The sequence below is a fragment of the Phyllostomus discolor genome, chromosome 3, assembly GCF_004126475.2.
Source record: "Phyllostomus discolor isolate MPI-MPIP mPhyDis1 chromosome 3, mPhyDis1.pri.v3, whole genome shotgun sequence".
Lineage (NCBI taxonomy): Eukaryota > Metazoa > Chordata > Mammalia > Chiroptera > Phyllostomidae > Phyllostomus > Phyllostomus discolor.
Window position 1 is genome coordinate 169,023,978 of NC_040905.2, and position 19,578 is coordinate 169,043,555.

Sequence of the window (19,578 nt, forward strand, 5' to 3'; positions counted from 1 at the left end):
GAGGGGCTTCAATCAATCTGTATTATTATTTTCCTGTAACCCTGTTCTACATAAGATATGAAGACACCCAGCAAAGAAGAAATTATTTCCTAAGTTACAAAGCTAAGGCTATAATAATATCAAAGGCTGGAAAAAATCCTGTGCTGCCTGTCACAGGTGAAGAAATGTCAACTATAATTTATTTTAAAAATCAGAAGAACACCATATACAAAAATAAACTCAAGATGGATAAAAGACTTAAATATAAGTTGTGAAGCCATAAAAGTCCTAGAGAACACAGACAGGAAAATCTCATATATTCCATGCAGCAATATTTTCACTGATATGTCCCCTAGGCAAGGGACATAAAGGAAAGAATAAACAAATGGGACTTCATCAAAATAAAAAGGCTTCTGTGCAGCTAAAGAAAACATCAGCAAAATGAATAGGGAACCAACCATATGAGAAAATATATTTGCAAATGATACCTCAGACAAGGGTTTGATCTCTAAAATAAATAAAGAACTCACACAACTCCACTCCGGGAAGACACAGAATCCAATTTAAAAAATGGGCAAAGGACTTGAACAGATACTTCTCCAAGGAGGACATACACAGGGCCCAGAGACATATGAAAGGATGCTTGGCATCACTAGCCATCAGAGATGCAAATTAAAACCACAATGAGATACCACTTCACACCCGTCAATAATGGCCATCATAAACAAATCAACAAACAGCAAGCGTTGGAGAGGTTGTGGAGAAAAGGGAACCCTAGTACACTGTTGGTGGGAATGCAGACTGGTGCAGCCACTGTGGAAAACAGTATGGAATTTCATAAAAAACTAAAAATGGAACTGCCTTTTGATCTAGCAAGTCCACTGCTGGACTTGTGCCCTAAGAATCCTGAAACACCAATTCAAAAGAACCTATGTACCCCAACGTTCATAACAGCACAATTTACAATAGCCAAGTGCTGGAAAGAGCCTAGGTGCCCATCAGTAAATGAGTGGATCAAAAAACTGTGGTACATTTATACAATGGAATACTAGGCAGCAGAAAGCAAGAAGGAGCTCCTACCCTTTGTGACAGCATTGATGGAATTGGAGAGCATTATGCTAAGTGATATAAGCCAGGCAGTAAAAGACAAATACCCTATGATCTCACCTATAAGTGGAACCTAATCAACAAAACAAATAAGCCAGCAAAATATAACCAGAGACATTGAAATAAAGAACAAACTGACAGTAACCACAGGAGAGGTAGAAGGGATAACAGGGAAAAGGGGGAAGGGTTGTCAAGGAACATGTACAAAGGACACATGAACAAAGCCAAAGGGGGTAGGATCTTGGGTGGGAGGTGGGGAAGGCTGGGATGGGTGGGGAAAAAATGACGTAATGGATGTTAAACTAGATTTACTGTGATCGTCATTTTGTAATATATACAAATATCACATACAAATATCAAATCATTATGGTATATACTTGAAATCAATATGTTAATCATACCTCGATTAAAAAAAGAATTGCTTAAAAAATCAGAAGAACATATAAGTTTCAACAATGACTAGTATCTGAATTTAACAATGTATAAGGTCCAGTCTCCCCCATTCCCTCTACTTCCAACCCCAATTTCTTTAACTAGCTTCTGGTATAGTATGAAGAACCCCAGTCCATGAATTAGGAAGGTTGGATTCTAGGCCATGGTCTAACATTAATTAGCTCTGAGACATTAGTTAAGTCATTTTTTCTTCCTGAATCTGTTTCCTTATTTCTAATACAAAGGTTTGGGTTCAATAGGACTTGAATTACACTCTAGCCTATAAGCTTCTTAAGTTTTGAATATAAAATATAAAGTAAGTAAGAACTAAAGGAGTGTTTAAATAGATAGAAACAAAGTAATAACTTATTCCTTTAAAAATGTTCTTTGAATTCCTAGGCTGTGTCTCCAGGCTCTAACCTTTCCTTTCTGTCAGCTCTTTTTCCCCTTGGTTCCTTTAGATGTTTCCTTTAATTTAGCTTTTTGTCCAGAGACTCTTTTTTGAAAGAAAAAGAAATTTCAACTGCTTCTTTTTTACGATGACATCCACCACCTTATGAATGTGGTAGAATGTCACTTCTAGAAGTGGTCCAACTTTGCATACAAATATTAAAAATTAATTCTCAACAGGCTCTTGCACTAGACCAGTTCTGAAATATAACCCCTTAAACAAGTTTATCTGGTGAAGGAGTACAATTTAGGTTATTTAAATTAAGCCAGTTTTATTTTACAGCTTATTAATAAAGCAGTACAGAGAAGTAGAACAGATATAGATCTCTTCAAGCATACAAGAAAAAAAAATCAAATGTCTTTGGAGTGGACTGGACTAGTTTCAACTGCTTCTGTATCTATTATTTTGAAAGAGGTATTTTATCAACCATTGGTACAACAAAACCACACAACTGCATGATAAGCAGCATAGACCATATTTCTCATATCTATCAGACCCTTCTCCACATATATAACTTTTTAGTAGGGATACTGAAAGAATTATTGTATTTATGCAGTGTCAGTATAATTTTCCTTAACAGGGATCATTACCTCTTTTTACATAGATTGTGTAACAAGCCAGTCATTCTTTACTAATATGGTTAGTTTGTCTACCAACAGTTTGACTATCTGCATAACTGGCCACCTCCACCACTTCCTTTTCCTCTGGTTGCCAGCTGCCTCCCCTTAGTTACACTCATCTGCAAGTCAAAGTTTGAAGAAAAACTGCTACTCCTAGAAAATGTGTAACAAACACTTGTCACTGTCAGCTGTGCCTAACTCTTTTCCTGGACTCAACAAACCAACATATTGCCAACATTTCTTAAAACACTGAAATTTTACCTTTTGTTTGAGTGTGTAAGAAGAACTAGAATAATTATTTCAAAGACAGGTGTAAAAGCCTAAGAAAATAATAACAACGTATTTAACTGACTAGGAATCAGTTTTAATCCTTTAAATTACTTAACTGAGTGTTTCTTCACTTCAAAACTTATAAGGCAACTGACCTAACGTTTGTTAGTCTCTTTTAATTCTGAATTCATGAGCTCATTTTGTACATTGGCACTCAGTATTTTAAATGTATTATAACGAATGCTATATAACTTAATATTAATAAACTAATGGTCTAGAGGGTCTTTTTGTCCTATGACAAATTAAGTGTTATATAATGTGGGGTAGATTTTAAAGCTTCAGAAATCAGACAAAAGTAGATATAATTTAGGAAAGAGTCTGTGAAGGAGTTAGAATATTAGAGTGAGATATAATTTCCAAAAGCAGAAGGAAAATCCTCCAGGCTAGGAGAGTAACATGTATAAAAGTATGACAGTGAAAGACCAAAGCAAAGAGTGTTCGGTGGAAAGGAGGAAAAAATTAAAAAACGAATGATGATCATTTATATTGCAAAATGTATAAATCACATCTTTCAGTTAATTATCAATACTTGATTACACCTAAAAGTAATTTTCTCCAATTTGGTAACATATGTAACTTTATACTATGCAAAATAAAGACATTGTTGATTTACTGGATATTGCAGTTAATATTTTGTCTTATGTTCCTTTAAAGACACAAGTAGCAAACAAGCCAATATTGTAGACCCTTTTGTTGTCTTTGAGACAATTCCTAAAGTATTTTATAGAACAATATACCAACGATGTATGCCAAGTAATGCAGCCAGAGAAAAGAGGGATGGAGGGAAGGCAAAGAGATGCTGCAAAAACCATGGAGGAAAATCCTTGATAACTGACTTTAAAAGAAGGTGATAGCTAGTCTTAGTCCGCATATTTAGTGTGTCTCTGGTGTAAATATTTGTTTGGAATTAAGAAGAAAGCAAATATTAAAGATCACCCTTCCAAACTTCATCAATTAGGTCATTAAATATTGTCTTACATACCACGTTAGGCACGAAATATTTAATTCATCTAATGTTTTTTCGGCATTGCATACAATTTTAAACTTTCAAAGAAGCCTTGTTTCATATTATACCTACCTAATTTTAATAAAATAAAGGCATAGTAGAAACAGCACCAACCTAGGAAACTCAGGTCGGGTTATAATTCTATTTAAAGTGAATTTTTAAGCCCTTCCTTAACTGTCTCAATTTTAATGTGAGACAACTGAATTATAACATCTAGAGCTTTCTCCCAGCAAGAATATTCTACTGTACTAAATCCTCCCTCTCCTCTATAATCTGCCTAAAATTTTTTGGCACCTTATTTTATATTCACATTATTTTTCTCTGTACAACTAGATGATTCTCTTGTTCTCCTTGCCTCTAGAGAAAGATAAATCTTATTGTATGTTCTATTAAAAAGAGTCCAAAAATCACATTGATAAAGAAAAAACACATTTCTAACACCTGTAGGAGCATTACTAATAGCAAGTAAAACAGTAGATAAACAGTATCAAATAGTAGGTAGTTTTCATTGACCTCAACTTCTTAAAGTTTAAATACAAAGAGTTTAATTCGGAAGTCATTCAATTTCTGTCATATTTAATTGTACTTAACACATAGGAAAGTATCTTGGCTTACTGAGGTTACATTTTCTACCCTTTTACAGTAGTTACTAGCCTTTACAAACACAAGGACTGACCAGGGTTATGTAGAATAAGACAACAGAAGGAAAAACTAAAAATGTGTGAGTAAACAAAAAATAAATTTGAGTGTTAATTTCTTCCATTCATACATTCTCCTAATCTACAATTGCTTTTTCATATAGCCAGCCTGCAAGGTGATCTGTTTAAGAACTCCTTGATGGCTTCCTTCTGTACCTGTAATAAAATCAAACTTCTCCACAAGTTCTTCCTTAAAGGCCTTGCATAATCTGACCTTTGCTTAACTCTCCAAACTTACTTTGATATCTTCTCTATAGCTGCAGTCGCCCTCATCATCTTTCAGTTTCTGGAAAGAATGAAAGCTGTTTCCTCCTCCAAGTCTGCACATATGCTTTACCTGATTTCACTATTCCCGTCTCAAAACATGTCACTTTTTCAGAGACCTTGTTAATTCAAAATCTAAACTAGGTTATTCTTTCTCACAGTACGCAGTTCTTTTCCTTTAGTGTACTTGCAAATTGTGCTCCTTGCCATGTATTCACCTATGGGCTTACTTGATTAATGCCTACTGTCTTATATTAGGTCAGTGACCGTGTGTGTTTTCTACAGCAGCATACAAACAATACCTGATCAAAAATAATATAAACACTAACTAAATGAAACAGAAAAGAGTAAAACAAATAAGAACCTGAAGTTGTACCTAATGACCTGACAGCAGATAAACTGAGAATAATGCTAAATATAATCAAAATAGGTTTGTTTTGAACCAAATTAAAAACATTAATGTATGTAATTTATGGCTTGAATCTTTCTGGAAACCATGCTAAATTAACAAAATTGTGGTTCTATTACATTATACTCTACAGGTTAAAAAACACCATCTGATAGGCTTACGGGTGGGCAAAAGTAGGTGTACAGTTGTTCATGTGAAAAGCAAAACAATAATTATTTATTAATGCAAGAAAAATGATTTCATGTAGTCACAACTGTAAACATAATTTGCCAACCCTATATAACCCCCAAGAGACAATAAACAGACCATTAAGTTGAGGATAATTACAATTTACTAACTGGAGGTATGTCTTATCTGGTTAATGCCAATTAACTGTAATATATCAAATCAGCTTCCTGATCATAAAGTTATAACACTACATTTTTATATGTATTAAGTTATATGACGAGCATTCTTTGACAAGGCTGGAAAATCTTTCTTTTTAAAGGGTTATTTGGATGGTGCACAAAAAAAAAAAAAAAAAAAGGTTGAAACCCTTTCTTCCCAAATTAATCATTTGGGAGGCCATTTTAGAGAGCGTAATATTCATGAATTATTTTGAAGAGATAATTTAAGCTTTGTATTAGCAAAACTGAACATTCTTATATGTTTGGAAGTTTATTTTGGGATGAAATGTGTATCCTTGAAGTATTTTGAAAGGATTTGGGCATTTAAAATAAATGAGTGATTTGATCCTGTAGCCCCCAAGTGCACCATTCAGTCTCTAAGAGATAAGTGACAATGCCCTAACAACACCACAAACACGATCTTGTTTTTAACAAGTGCCCTGCCTTGCCATCTAGTCAGGCTGACCAACTGTAACTGCTGAAGAGCTCAGATGGTAGAGCCTTATCCCAATTACAACTTAAAAGTACATCAACCAATGACTAGAATGCTCAGATGCCAAGAAAGTAAGTTCTTTCCATCTTCACCACCAGCACCAACATCAAGGGACACTAATGAATGTCATGCTAAACATCTCCATGGCCTCAGGACGCAGGGGAGAAGAATCTGGCAATGATGGTGGCTGTAAGCCCCTAAACACTGATACCCGCCCCCCCCCCCCCCCCCCGTATTACTGTGTCATTACTTTCCAGTGCCACCACAGGCAGAAGCAGAACTTCAGATTTAAAGAGAAGAATAACACGGACCCTAGCTCAATTTTTCACTCTGGTAGAAACCAATGTGTTGATTAAAGATGCCCTGTTATAGCTGATTGGCACTATTTATATTTCTGTGAGTAAATTAAGTTTCTGCTTACAGGATAATATTCCCCAACTGGGACAAGGTAGAATAGTAAGCAATGTTACAAAATACTGCTAGAGCAATTTGATTTATTCCTGAAAATATTTAGATTTTCAGTGTCTTTCAGTGATTTTTAAAGTAAGACACAATAAGTAAAACCCAAAGTATCAAATAAACTAACAAAAGGAAAAGTTCAAGAATTAATGCTATATATTTTTCAGAGTTGCTTCAATTTCAGTCATTTTATTAATTTCTTAGAGGTCTGGTAATAGCCCTTAGAAATCAATTTGCAGCAAAACAAACTATGAAAAGTTTCCAATATGTAAAAATACCATATTAACTTTAATAATTTTATTTTTATATATGAAACTGTTATTTCATGAGTCTTTGTTGGCAAAGGTGACCTGAGGACTAGTGCTAGTCTATAAATTTTTACCATTCTTTGGCAAATAAAAGCTAAGAACAAAAACAGTTGGTTTAGTAAGTTTAAAGGTTTGCCTTTTATTCAGAGATTATATCCTTTATACTTTTTTCTAACATTAAAATATCTTTCTGTGAAAATTAAAACTTTTGTAAAAAGCTAAAAATGGTAATAGATACTACTAAGTTTTAATTTTTCTGCGTGAAACTTAAATCGGTAGCCTCTTATTAGTATTCCCTCCGTTTAGGAAATTTGACTGGTTCCCCCAAATCAAACATTTTAAAACCACTGGCCTTTGGAATTAGACAGAAATGCAATCAAATCACAGTTGAGCTATCTTCCAGTTGTGTGACTTTAGACAAATCTTTTTTGAGCCTTAATTTTCTTATCTGTAAACTTCAAAGCTGCTTGGAACATTAAATGATATATCATTTAAATTCCTGGCATATTGGATGTTCTTTTTCTTAAGAAGTTATTTTAAAATACAGTTGGTATACAGTATATTAGTTTGTTCTTTTACTTGGAATAGGAAGGCATGTATTTGATAATCTCTCTGGACTCTGAAAATCAATTCATATTCTAGAGGGTTCCAATACCTCTTGCATCATTAGAGATCATGGGTAATCAGTAGTTATCTTCTGTGTAGGTTTACCTGCACCTTCATTCAGCCTCTCCTGCTCTACTGGTTTATGTCTTCTGTTCATAAACATACTCAAGACTCAAATAAAAAAAGTATATCTACATTCTAACTACTAACTCTGAGTGTGCTCTAGAATCAAACTCCCCACTATTCCTCCACTGGGCCCCAAATGATTTGTGATCTAACATCTATCATCAAATTGTTAATCCATTTAGGATCATTGATGAATGACCTCTTATAATTTCAAAGTTCACTGGACATTTCTCAGTCTTTAATTTGAAAAAGATCGATTTGTGGCATTAAACACTATTGTCCTTTCCTTCCTTCTTAAGAATAAATTTCAGTTTTCGGTTTTCCGGTGACCTCTTCGAACGTTTTATTTACTTATTTAATTAACAATTAAAAAACAGATTGGAGATCTTTTTGTCTTATCTGTTTAATCCACTCAAACCCACAGCTTCAACTACCACTTTGATCATGTTTTGTCTTCCTTGGCTTTTTATCTCAGCCACACCCAGGGCGTTAACTACTGCTTATTCAATTATGATGCTTAAATCTAAAAACTTAAATCTCTAGCACAGTCCTTTATTTAGACTGTAGATCCTGATAATCTCCTTCGTATTGGCCTCCCTCCTCCTCTCTTCACTCTTCTCATTTAACCAAGGTCTATCTATCCCCTAGGTATCTCTATCCTTTCAACCATATCTTAGCCACTTTTTGTTTAATGTTACAAAATCACTAGCTAGTATCTCTCTCATAACTTTCTAATCCACACAACACTGCCGATGGGTGACATCACTTTCCTGATTAAAATCTTTCAATGAGCCTCACAAGCCCTCCTGAATAAATCTAATTCTTCAGCATGCCATACATGATTCCCTCACCCTCTCTGTTCCCTGGTCCCTATCCTTTCTGTGCACTCCCTACTGTCAACTTTAGAAACAATCAAACCTGTAAGAATTTTTGAGTTTTACTTGAGACAAACTGATAATTGCTGAGGAGCAAAATCTCAAGAGATTGAGAAAATGCTGCAGAAAATGAGTTTAACCACTTATTTTGTACACCAGAATAAAAGGGGAAGACATAAGGGGGTTACATGAAACTCACTGATGATAGATTAGGGAGGGGGGAGAAAGTGAAGGCAGGGAATCTGTAGGATTGGATAAAAAGTGAAAGGAATAGACACATAATTCTTTTACATAAGCAGATATAGAATAGTTAACAGGAATTAACATATCCACAATGAGGGTATTTATGGTCTCTGCTCTGGTGGGGTGATTGTGCTTTGAGGGAACCAGAAAAAAAGAAATTATTTTGATATTCCAAAGGTATGTTACCTGGTATGTTATCTTCGATCCAACAGACAACAGACAGGCTCAGTTAAGGTGAAAACTGACCTTCGCTAAGACATGATACCTGCCTTGAACTGTTTTAGGAAGTTTTAATTTCAGACCATCCTACGTGGTTATCTTATGTCTCTGAATTTGTAAGGCACACCATGCAGCCCTCATCTGGCTAGTCAGGTTTAGTATGTGACCCCCTTTTTTTGGTCCACACTATTCATTCGTTCTACTGAACATACTGTTCCTCAATAAGAGAAACATTCTTTCTTGCTTTTATGCCTTTGCACACACTGTAGCCATCTCTGTTGGTAAAATCCTTCCCCATTTACCACTCCTTCCTACAAATAAATAAAACAACTTTTACTGTTTTTAAAAAAGCCTGTTTAAGTTTTAATTTTTTTTTCACTAGGGGGAAAATCTCCTGACCCACTCTTATACTGACCATAAAATCTCTTCAGTGAAACTTTGTGTGTGTGTGCGTGCACCTAATCAAGTATATATTAGGTCACGAACCAAAATGTTTCCTCATGGATTCTAACAGAATGTCCTTAACATATAATTTTTAAAAGTCCTCACTCCTGTTAACTTTATTGCTGTAAATCTTCAATTAAAGTGATATTGAGGTGTGTTAAAAACAATGAACAAAATGTAACCTGTAGTATTTCAAATAAGCTTGGCAAACCAAGTTACTGATCAGCATTATTTTCGTGCTGATAATTTATGTGCACAGAATAATTTTTACATTTGGAGGTGGGGGTGGCAAAGCTAGGGAGTGAAAAATTATCAGTATACCAAGCAGGATACCAATCAGAAACAAAATATAGGTCACGGTCTATGGATGGCATTTTAGGGAAAAGTATTACAGGAATTATTTCATTTGATTTTAAAAACACATTTAAGATCTTCTAAATTCAGAAACCAAAAAAATTTATTGAAACTGATAAACTGATGATATCTTCTAATTCTGTTCTGGAGACAGGCTTTACTTCAGGTTTGTTGGGACTGGAATGAAGAATTGCCTACACCAAGTTAATGAGGTTATTTCAACCCCTTTCTTATTAATCCCGACCTACGGCAAACATGTATTTACTTTCTTAACCTTATTTTCTTAACCCTGTGTGACTACATCCTAAATATAAATCTTAAATACTCTAAGACGGCCATAATGAAAACAATCTCTTTAGCACTATGTATTTTTAAAGGTAAAAACTTCTTACTCTCACCAATTCTAATATCTCTTCCTTGGACACTGAAAAACTTTAAGATGGAAAACTGAAATAAAGTAATAACTATTATGTCGGCCAAAAAAGTTTGTTTTGTTCCTGTAAGATGTCTCTAGCAGCACTCAGTTGTCTTTAAATGCATTTGAAACAATTTTGTTGGGTTGTATGGTGACAGCTGTCATATCAGTATGTGTTTAAGAAAAAGTCAAAATTGGTGAACTTCTGTGTAGCCATTTTAATACTGAACATGGAAAAAATATGCAACATTGTCAGCATATTATGCTTTTTATTTAAAAAAAAAAAGGTACAAATGCAACTGAAATGAAGAAAAAAAAAAAAAGAAAGTGTACAGTGTATGGAGGTGTTGTGACTGATCCCAAGTATTAAAAGTGGTTTGTGAAGTTTTGTGCTGGAGATTTCTCACTGGAGGACGCTTCAAAGGATCATAGACCACTTGAGGTTGGTAGGGATCCAATCGACACATTAATTGAGAACAATCAATGTTATAACCAGGTGGGAGAAAGCCAACATACTCAAAATATCCAAATCAATAAAGTTATTGGTGAAAATAAAAAAAACATGCCTTTTATTTTACAAAGACAACCATATAGAAAATTTGGCTAACCCAATAAAATATTGTTGTGTCTTAATGATTTTCCCAAGACCATGATCTAACAATATAACATAAGTTACATAGTTTCACTTTTATAACTTAGTCAATTTTAGCAATATTGAAGAAAAATGAGGAACATAGTGAAAATAGTCAAATGTAATCAGATCTGACCCAAACTCTCCTTGACACTGCATCACTTAATGCCATTTAGCAGCTCCGATTCCTTCAAGTGCAAGATGATACATATCCACTGCCTCCATCATAAAGATGACATGTAGTGATTAATAAGCTAATACCTATAATAATACAATGTGGAGCTCTAGCATAAAGACACTATAAATACAAAACATTTTCTGAACAAATTTGCATAAAATGATCTTCAGATAAAAACAGGTGTAAAGTTACTTTACAAATGACTATGTTAATTAAATATATTACTGCACTGACTGGTTCTTCTCATTAATATTTCTGAATGGGTGAGATAAAATTTATCAACTAAAGACAGATTATTATACACTACGATAAACGCTATGAAAATATAGAGTGCTACATGAGAACTAGGTGTGGGGGGGTAGGAGGTAGATGCTTTCACTTATTACTCCTTTATCTTAATAATACTTTTCTCAGCTTATCATCTTTTACACATGAGGGAATCAAGACTTCAGGTTGTTAAGTTAATTAACTTGCCCAAGTTCACACAACTTAAATGGTAGAGCCAGGAATACAGGTTTAACTTAAAGATTACATTCTGTCCCACTCTTCCAAGATTTGCTTGCTATCGTCTTCTTCATGTACAGCTAATGCCTTCCTTCACTGCACATCTCAACTCATTGTCCCCTTCCCAAATAAATCTACTCTAACCACCTTATTTAATATGTCCTCCTTACCCTTCTGTACTTTTTCTTTAGAAGTATTTATCACTTTCTAACATTTATTTATTTATTTATTTATTTATTGTTTACACTGTCTACAGTCCTCTGCTAGGTGGGGTAAAACCTCTAGGAAGCTAGGGATCTTTGCTTCTTTTACATATGTACCCCCCATGCCCAACCTAGAATATTTACTAATTCACAGTAGACTGGCATGTTTTTCCTTTCCCACTTTTCATTTTCACCTGTATGCAAAAATTTGTTAACCATTCTTGCTTTTAATTCTTGGACAGACAAAATAGTTAGGGCCTGTATCTGAGTCAAATTAAAATAAAAATAGTATTTAAATTTACTCTGAAATCATGTTTAAAAAATTAGGGCCACTAAATATCATTTTACAAAATTGTAACCAGCCCTGGCTGGTGTGGCTCAGTGGATTCAGCACGGGCTGTGAACCAAAGCATCGCAGGTTCAAATCCCAGTCAGGGCACATGCCTGGCTTGTGGGCCACAGCCCCCAGCAACCGCACATTGATGTTTCTCTCTCTCTCTCTATTTTTCCCTCCCTTCCCTCTCTAAAAATAAATAAATAAAATCTTAAAAAAGACCTTTAAAAAATTGTAGCCAGATAAAAAGTAATGAAAAATATGTAAAATAAACTGGAATGTGGAGAATACAAATGATAGAAAATCAGTACTTAAGAATTCCTAGTGTCACAGGTTCGATTCCCAGTCAGGGCACATGCCTGGGTTGCAGGCCATGACCTCCAGCAACTGCACATTGATGTCTGTCTGTCTGTCTGTCTGTCTCTCTCCCCTTCCCTCTGTATAAATAAATAAAATCTTAAAACAAACAAAACAGTAAATCACATAGCAAGAAAGTGATTCCCATTAAAAAAAAAAAAGAAAAGAATTCCCGCTCACATTCTATGATGTTTTAGAGGATGAATGGGAGGCACAGATGAGACATAGGAACCACAGTACTTTGAACCAGCAGTTCTCAAACCTTATGGATTTCTTCTTAAAAATAATAATTTATTTTTTAGAGAAGTGATGGGAGAGAGAAAAATGTCAATGAGAGAAACATCAGTAGGCTAGGCTGCCTTGCAAATGCCCCAACCAGAGAACCACACGACCTCCTGCTTCGTGGGACAAAACCCAACCAACTTAGCCACACCGGTCAGGACTCAAACCTTAAGGATTTCAAAAACCAGTTAAACTAAAAACAAAACAAAATAAAAAACAACAACAGTTTGGAATTACAGTTGCCAAATTTTAATTTTACAACAAAAGGACATTACACCTGAAACGTAGTCTAGCAATTTCATCAAATACTTTAACATAAAAATGACATTTTCAAGATATATGTAGTTATTTTTACTGTGCAAATTTAGATTCACAAATACCTCATTACATAAAAACAGTTCCATGTAAATGTGTGGTTGCTGGGGCCATGGCCTGCAACCCAGGCATGTGCCCTGAATGGGAATCAAACATGCAACACTTTGGTTTGCAGCCTGCACTCAATCCACTGAGCTATGCCAGCCAGGGCCCAAAATGTAAAACTTTTAAAAGAAGCTGTAACAGAACCTACAACTTCAGGATAGAGAAGACTTCCTTTAAAGAGAAAAAGCACAATCATAAAAGATTAAATTTGACATTAAAATTAAGAACATCTAGTCATCAAAAGGCACCATATTTAAAGTAAAAAAGGCATGCTTAAGATCAGAAAGATATCTACGAAGTCTACCAAGTGTTATTACCAGAATACAGGAAAAGCATTTACAAATCAGTAAGATACACAATCCCATAAAAAAACCCCATATAATTCATAGAAAAGGACCACCAATGGATAAAAATAAATGAAAGCGTTCTAAATTATAGTACTAGCTGGGGAGATGCAAATACTACTACAATGAGGTACCATTGCATATTCCTCAAAATGGAAAAACTTAAGTCTAAAATATTTGGAAGGTGGGAAAATAGATGGTCCTACCCATTACTGAGACAAACACTTTGGAGAGAACTGGTAGTTATCTAATAGTGTTGAAGCAGCAGCATCTACCTGTGTTCTAGAGCAAGCTACTGCTACTAGACATATCCCAGGGCAATCTTCCTCAATGTTCGCTGTTAGCTGTAATGATGAATGGGGGACACTAAGTGAACAGATGCCAGGGGTGTCAAGCACTCTTGGTGTGTGGAAATTATGCTACCCCATGTCTTTTGAAGATTCTGCTGGACATTGATTTAAGGGAACAGGAAGAGAAAAATATAAGGTCAGATATTTATAAACAGAACTTAACACAAAATATTTGTGTTTTAATACAGATGATTTTTAAGAATTCATCCACTTATTAAAGAAATGACCACACTTTCACCAACAGTGATGGCCAACTCAACACACCTGTCTTATTCTGCATTAGTTGCTGTCCTATTCATGGTGATACTACCCATTGGTGCAAAGCTGCTGACTACTACTATTTCTTCTAGCAGTGCACACAAATCCCGAGAATCTTGTTAAAATTCAGCATCTGAGTTAATAGGGTAGGGCCCGAGCTACTGATTTTTAACAGGCTCCAAGAATCTGATGTTATCGGTCGACTGTCACACTTGGTAGCAAGATGTAGAGGGTGGTTGAGCCCCAGGCATGTTATATTACTTTGCTACAAGTTACTTCTCACATTTTAGTAAGTGCATTACTTTAAAATATGAATGTTAGTTTATTATGAATTTTATTTTAGGGCAGTATTTGGGAAGCTGCAAAATATTTCTATAAAATGGGATATAGGGTCAAGAACCATGTGCCTAAGTAAACATATACAAGAATATTCCCTACAGTACTGTTTAATAAGCAAACAACTGGAAACAACTAAAATGACCAACAGAAACTTGATATAGTCACATAATGTGGAACACATACCACATTGCAGTAAAAATAAAGAAACTAGAACTACCTGAATAAACACAGAAAAATCTTGGCAAACTGAGTGAAGAAAGCAAGCTACAGGAAAGATGTATGTTAATTTGGAGTTAGTGATGTGGAATGGGGGAAAGGGTGTAGGATTTAAAAGAGATATGTAAAGTACTACAAAGAAGCTCATTTTGCTTTGTAGTTTTATCTCTTCAAATTGGTAAAGGGTGCACGGATATCCATTTATGTTGTACGTTACCAATGCTTATATTGCTGTATTATTTCTCATTTTACCTGAATTGGTAAAAACTTGTTGGGTCTAGACAGGTGCTTGGAAAAATACTGCTCCAGAGGCAAAGGATCCAGAACTAGATGTCAGAACGCTCAGGTTCAAGTCTCAATTCTGCATCTTACAAACTGTGTAGCTTTAGGCAATTCAAATAATTAAATTATCTGGGCTTTATTTCATTTGTTTAAAACGGTCATAAACATTATTTCTCCTAACTCACAAGGCTGTATTTGAGAGGCATATAAGGCAACATGTGCGAGAAACTTTTAACGGGGTACAAGAGGCAGGTATAATCTTTGTACAGTAAGAGCAAATACCTGGATACATTGAAAATAAAACCTACTAGTAAACAAACCAAACAAGTTAATTTGTTACTCTCTTTTCTTGTCATCACTGATTCTAAAGATATAACATCAATCTTAACGTGGAAGGGACAGAATTGATCAAGTCCTAAATGGCATACAGAAGGGATTTCCTCTATCAAAAGTTTATGCTAATTTTTCACCAAAAAAATTGAAATTTATAATAAGAAAATTGCACATCAGAGTACTCTTATTTAACTAAAACAATGTCACACAACCAGAGTAACTGTTGATTCTCACTGCCCTTCGTATGCAGTGAGCAGGTGGGACATTTTATTAGCCCTGTATCACAGAAGGAGAAACTGACTCAGATGTTGGATAGCTGGCCTGGAATTACAGACCAACGCTAGGTCCATTAAGCTACCAAAAACATTATTTTGTCATGATACTTTATGGTAATTTTATTTGTCACAGGGATACTGAAAATTGGTAATGTCATTTCATACACATTTCAAAATGGGCAAAAATACTCAACAAAACAAACTCCTTATCTACTACAGTACCATACAGCAAGGGACAAATTTAAAACTGCCTAGGCCTGCTAAAAATCTAATCCCATCCTTGCCAATTAACCTTATTAATACTACAGTAGGAGAAAAGAAAGGTCAAAATATGGGTAAGGGTGCTATTCATTTCCTCCATCTCAAATAATATAGCAATTATTACTCAACAGGGATTCTATGTTTTTTATTAGTGGAAACATAGCTATCTGCACCGCTTCAAGTAACCCATCATCCTCACTTCCCAAATAGAAATTTATCAACAAAAAGTTGGGACAGTCTTAAATTAGACCATTGCAATTATGAATACTATCAAAACATTGGTTATCAGATATTAGACATTATTACCCAAGTGACTTTATGCTATAAAAATGTGAGAAACTTTTAATGAAGGAAAGTTCGTTTTAAGTCTTCCTGTTAATGTAAACAGATGAATGCTATTACCACATGTACCTGACTTTTTACTCATTCATTTTGGTAATTTGATCCTTAAAAAAAAAAAAATCAAATGAATCATCTTGCGGATCAAGATTATTACAAAAAGTATTAAATAGGAATACCTTTTCATAAACAGCCAAAATTTAAAGGTCACCCTCTCTGTAGTCCGTTATTCTTCCTTTTATTTACCAAATCCACCTCACACTAACTTAAGTCAAAGCATCGTTAAAAAAAATCATGCCTAGGCACTGGCAGAAATTTCACCATGGATTTTTTTTTTTTACAAAACGCGCGGTTAAACTCTCTTTACAAAAGACCTTCACAACAATACAATCTAACTTGACAGAACTTTCGTCTCAGGATTTTAAAAATACAAACTATTATAAACTCCAATTACCCAATTCAAAATTCCCGACGCGTCTACCCTAGAGTTCAAAAATAGGTAAGATTTAAGTTCACCCACGTAGAGAAAAAGAACCCTACCGCGCGACCGAAATACACAAATCACTAAGCACCCGGCAGATTCGATCTCAAATCGAGGCTGACACACGAGGACATTCAGGAGAAAGCTCTTGGGTACCACGAATCTCATAGTGAACCTGACCTCACCTGTCGGTTCACGAGGAGATAAGCAAAGGAAGTGACATGAGACCCTTCTCGGCAAGGACAACCTAATAAGACCTCTCCTAGTCTGTCAGTACGTCCCTCCCTGCCCCCCCATTCCCGCAACCAGGTGGACCCCAGGGACCCTATTCTACCTTTCCCTTCCACCGAACCACTGGAGAAGACTCTCCAAAATGCAGACCCAATCCGGAGGGGCTTCCCTGCCTTTGCCCGGCGTCCAGTGGGATCCCGGTCTCCAACAACAAAAGACGCCTCCTGCTCCCCTCCCCCCGCCCAGCCGGCGGCTTCAGGTCCCTCCGACGCTGCGGCTCCGGCCCTAGCGCCCCCTCCTCAAGCTCGGTCGCAGTGCCCCAGCCCCCGCGGCCTCACGCACCTGCACCTGAGGGGCTGCAGTCAAGGCGTCTGGCAGAAAGGGCTGGGAGGGAAGGTCTGCCGACGCGCTGTCCTCCACAAGGCGAGATCCGCAAAGCTGCGGCTGGATTCTCCCAGCTTGTGAACGGGCTGGGCCAGGGAGGAGAGACGAGAGCTGCTGTCCCCGGCGACCGGACGAGTAAAGACAGACGGCAGCGCCCGAGAGGGCCCACTCGCGCTCCCGAGTCCCGCCTCCTCGCAACGGCCCTGCTCCTCCACACGGGCTCGTGTTCTGCTGACTAACGGCCCCGGCGCAAGGCGCTGGAGCTGCCGCCGCCGGCTGCTCTCGGGCCTTAGGTCCCGAGTGGCCGTGGTCGCAGCTGACGCCGCCACCACCACCGCCGCCCTTTCTGGCACTGCAGACACCACCCAGACCCAGCCAGTTCTTTCTTCTCTTCAATCCTCCTTTCCTTGCTCCTTTTCAGCCTGGCAGCCGCCGGGCTCGCCCTCGTGGCGGGAGGAAGGCAGAAAGCGAAGCAAGGGGCACAAGCAGAGGACTTGCTCAGCCAGGAGTTGGTCACTGACTGGATGAAGATGCCAAAGCTGACCCGGGCTCCAGCCTGCAAGCTGGTCGGGGGAGGAACGCAGCCTAGCTTCGTCGGACTTACACCAATCACAATTCGTCGTACGGAGTCGGGCGCCAGGAGAGGCTGAGCTGAGTCGGCAGGAGGCGGGGATTGCGGAAAAGAAGAGCCAATAGGAGTAAAAGTTCCCTGTACCTCCGCCTTGATGAACGGCCCAGTTCGGACCAATGGGGGAATTCTCGCTTCGAAGAAAGGGGGATTTATATGTGGGGTTTGATAGTGATACTAAGTGGAGGGAGCCAGTCCTGGCTCCGCGCTAAAGCCTCGAAGTTGCTGAGGAGCTGAGGGTGTCCTTTGACCTCCTACAGAGTCACGTGGGCTGGCAGGGGCGGGGCGGAAAAGCCGAATAAGTTCCTTCCGGGTCAGTGACGGAGGCGTCTACTCCGAGAGGTAGTTTCTGGCGGGTTGGTCTTATCTGCATCTTCGTTGTCCCAGCGCATGGTGATTGTGATTTTGACGATGAGCTCCCAGAAAGGGAACGTGGCCCGTTCCAGGCCTCAGAGGCATCAGAATACGTTTAGCTTCAAAAATGACAAGTTTGATAAGACTGTTCAAACCAAGGTAGGAACCTGTTGCTCGAATCTGACTCTAGGAAGGAATGAGTGGTTCAGGGGAGGGGAAAGAGGAAATGGAAGGACTTGGCGAGGGCGAGTGTGGACCGCAGCCCAGAGTTAGTTTTGGCTGCAGTGCAACCCTTTCCAAAATGACATTCCCACACCCTTTCTTTGACCTGGATATGTTGTCTTATAAATGTATTTGGCAGTCAACACTTAAATAATTTCACAAAGAGTGAATGGGACCCTCATCAAACCTAAAATGCAAATGGGTCAATTGAGTTGTTGAACACTCCCATCTGGTTCACACATTTGCCGTAGGAGAACGAGGATTATGGCTCGAGTGTCAGAGTTTGTACAAAGTTTATGCAGCAACCATTTCTTCTTGGAAAACGTTAAGCTCACAAATTTGTAGGAAGAATGTGAAGCATTGATCGCTTCTAGCCCTAATGCCCTCACCAACATAATGGGTAGAAGATGATTTTGTAAAGATTATGTTGAGGATCAAACTGCGATATATATATTAAAATATATTAAGATATATTAAAAGCATGTTTTACTTTTCATAAGTCATTTACTTCTTTTTTTAAAAAATAGTTTATTTATTTTTAAAGAGAGAGGAAGGGAGGGAGAGACAGAGAGGAACATCAGTGTGTTCTCTCTCATTGGTTCCAGATTCCCAACTGGGGACCTGGCCCACAACCCAGGCTTGTGCCCTGACTGGGAATGGAACCAGTGACCCTTTGGTTCCCAGGCCGGCGCTCAACTCACTAAGCCGCACCAGCCAAGGCTCATTTACTTCTGCAGCAGGATTTCTGTAAGCTGGAAGAAAATTCAGACTTCCTACATAGCCAGAGGTGTTGCGTTGTATACAACTACTAATTTGCTATAGGTATCCTCCAACTTCTCCATAGTCCTATGGAGAGGAGATTATTGAGGAGATCGTGGAAACCAAGGGCATCTTAGGGGCCACCATCACATGAGATAAACTTGATATTCACATAAACTGGAGTTCAAATTTACCAGATGTGTGATGTGAGTAAATAATTTCTCTAAGCTATACTTTAGTTTCAAATGAGAAACCTGGCAGGATTGTTGTGAAGCTAAACTAAATGAGGTACATAAATGGCCTAGATTATAAGTGTCCAAGAAGTGATTAAGTTTTGACATTGAGAAATTAATGTTGAAAGCAAACTATTTATGGTAACTTGTGGTCCC

At 37.3% G+C, this 19,578-nt stretch overlaps 2 protein-coding genes across 2 annotated transcripts in view; one reads left to right on the forward strand and one right to left on the reverse strand.

Moving 5' to 3' along the window:
• Positions 1 to 17,800, reverse strand: part of ABHD17B (abhydrolase domain containing 17B, depalmitoylase) — a 42,237-nt gene extending 24,437 nt beyond the window's left edge. Inside the window, exon 1 of the mRNA XM_028513005.2 lies at positions 17,185 to 17,800. The gene's annotated coding sequence lies outside the window, so the exon portion shown is untranslated. The remainder of the gene's footprint in view (positions 1 to 17,184) is intronic.
• A 259-nt stretch (positions 17,801 to 18,059) lies between these two features.
• The window catches only part of C3H9orf85 (chromosome 3 C9orf85 homolog), a 56,178-nt gene continuing 54,659 nt past the window's right edge, over positions 18,060 to 19,578 (forward strand). Inside the window, exon 1 of the mRNA XM_028519191.2 lies at positions 18,060 to 18,367. Within this exon, the coding sequence (XP_028374992.1) occupies positions 18,245 to 18,367 (123 nt within the window). The 5' untranslated portion in view covers positions 18,060 to 18,244. The remainder of the gene's footprint in view (positions 18,368 to 19,578) is intronic.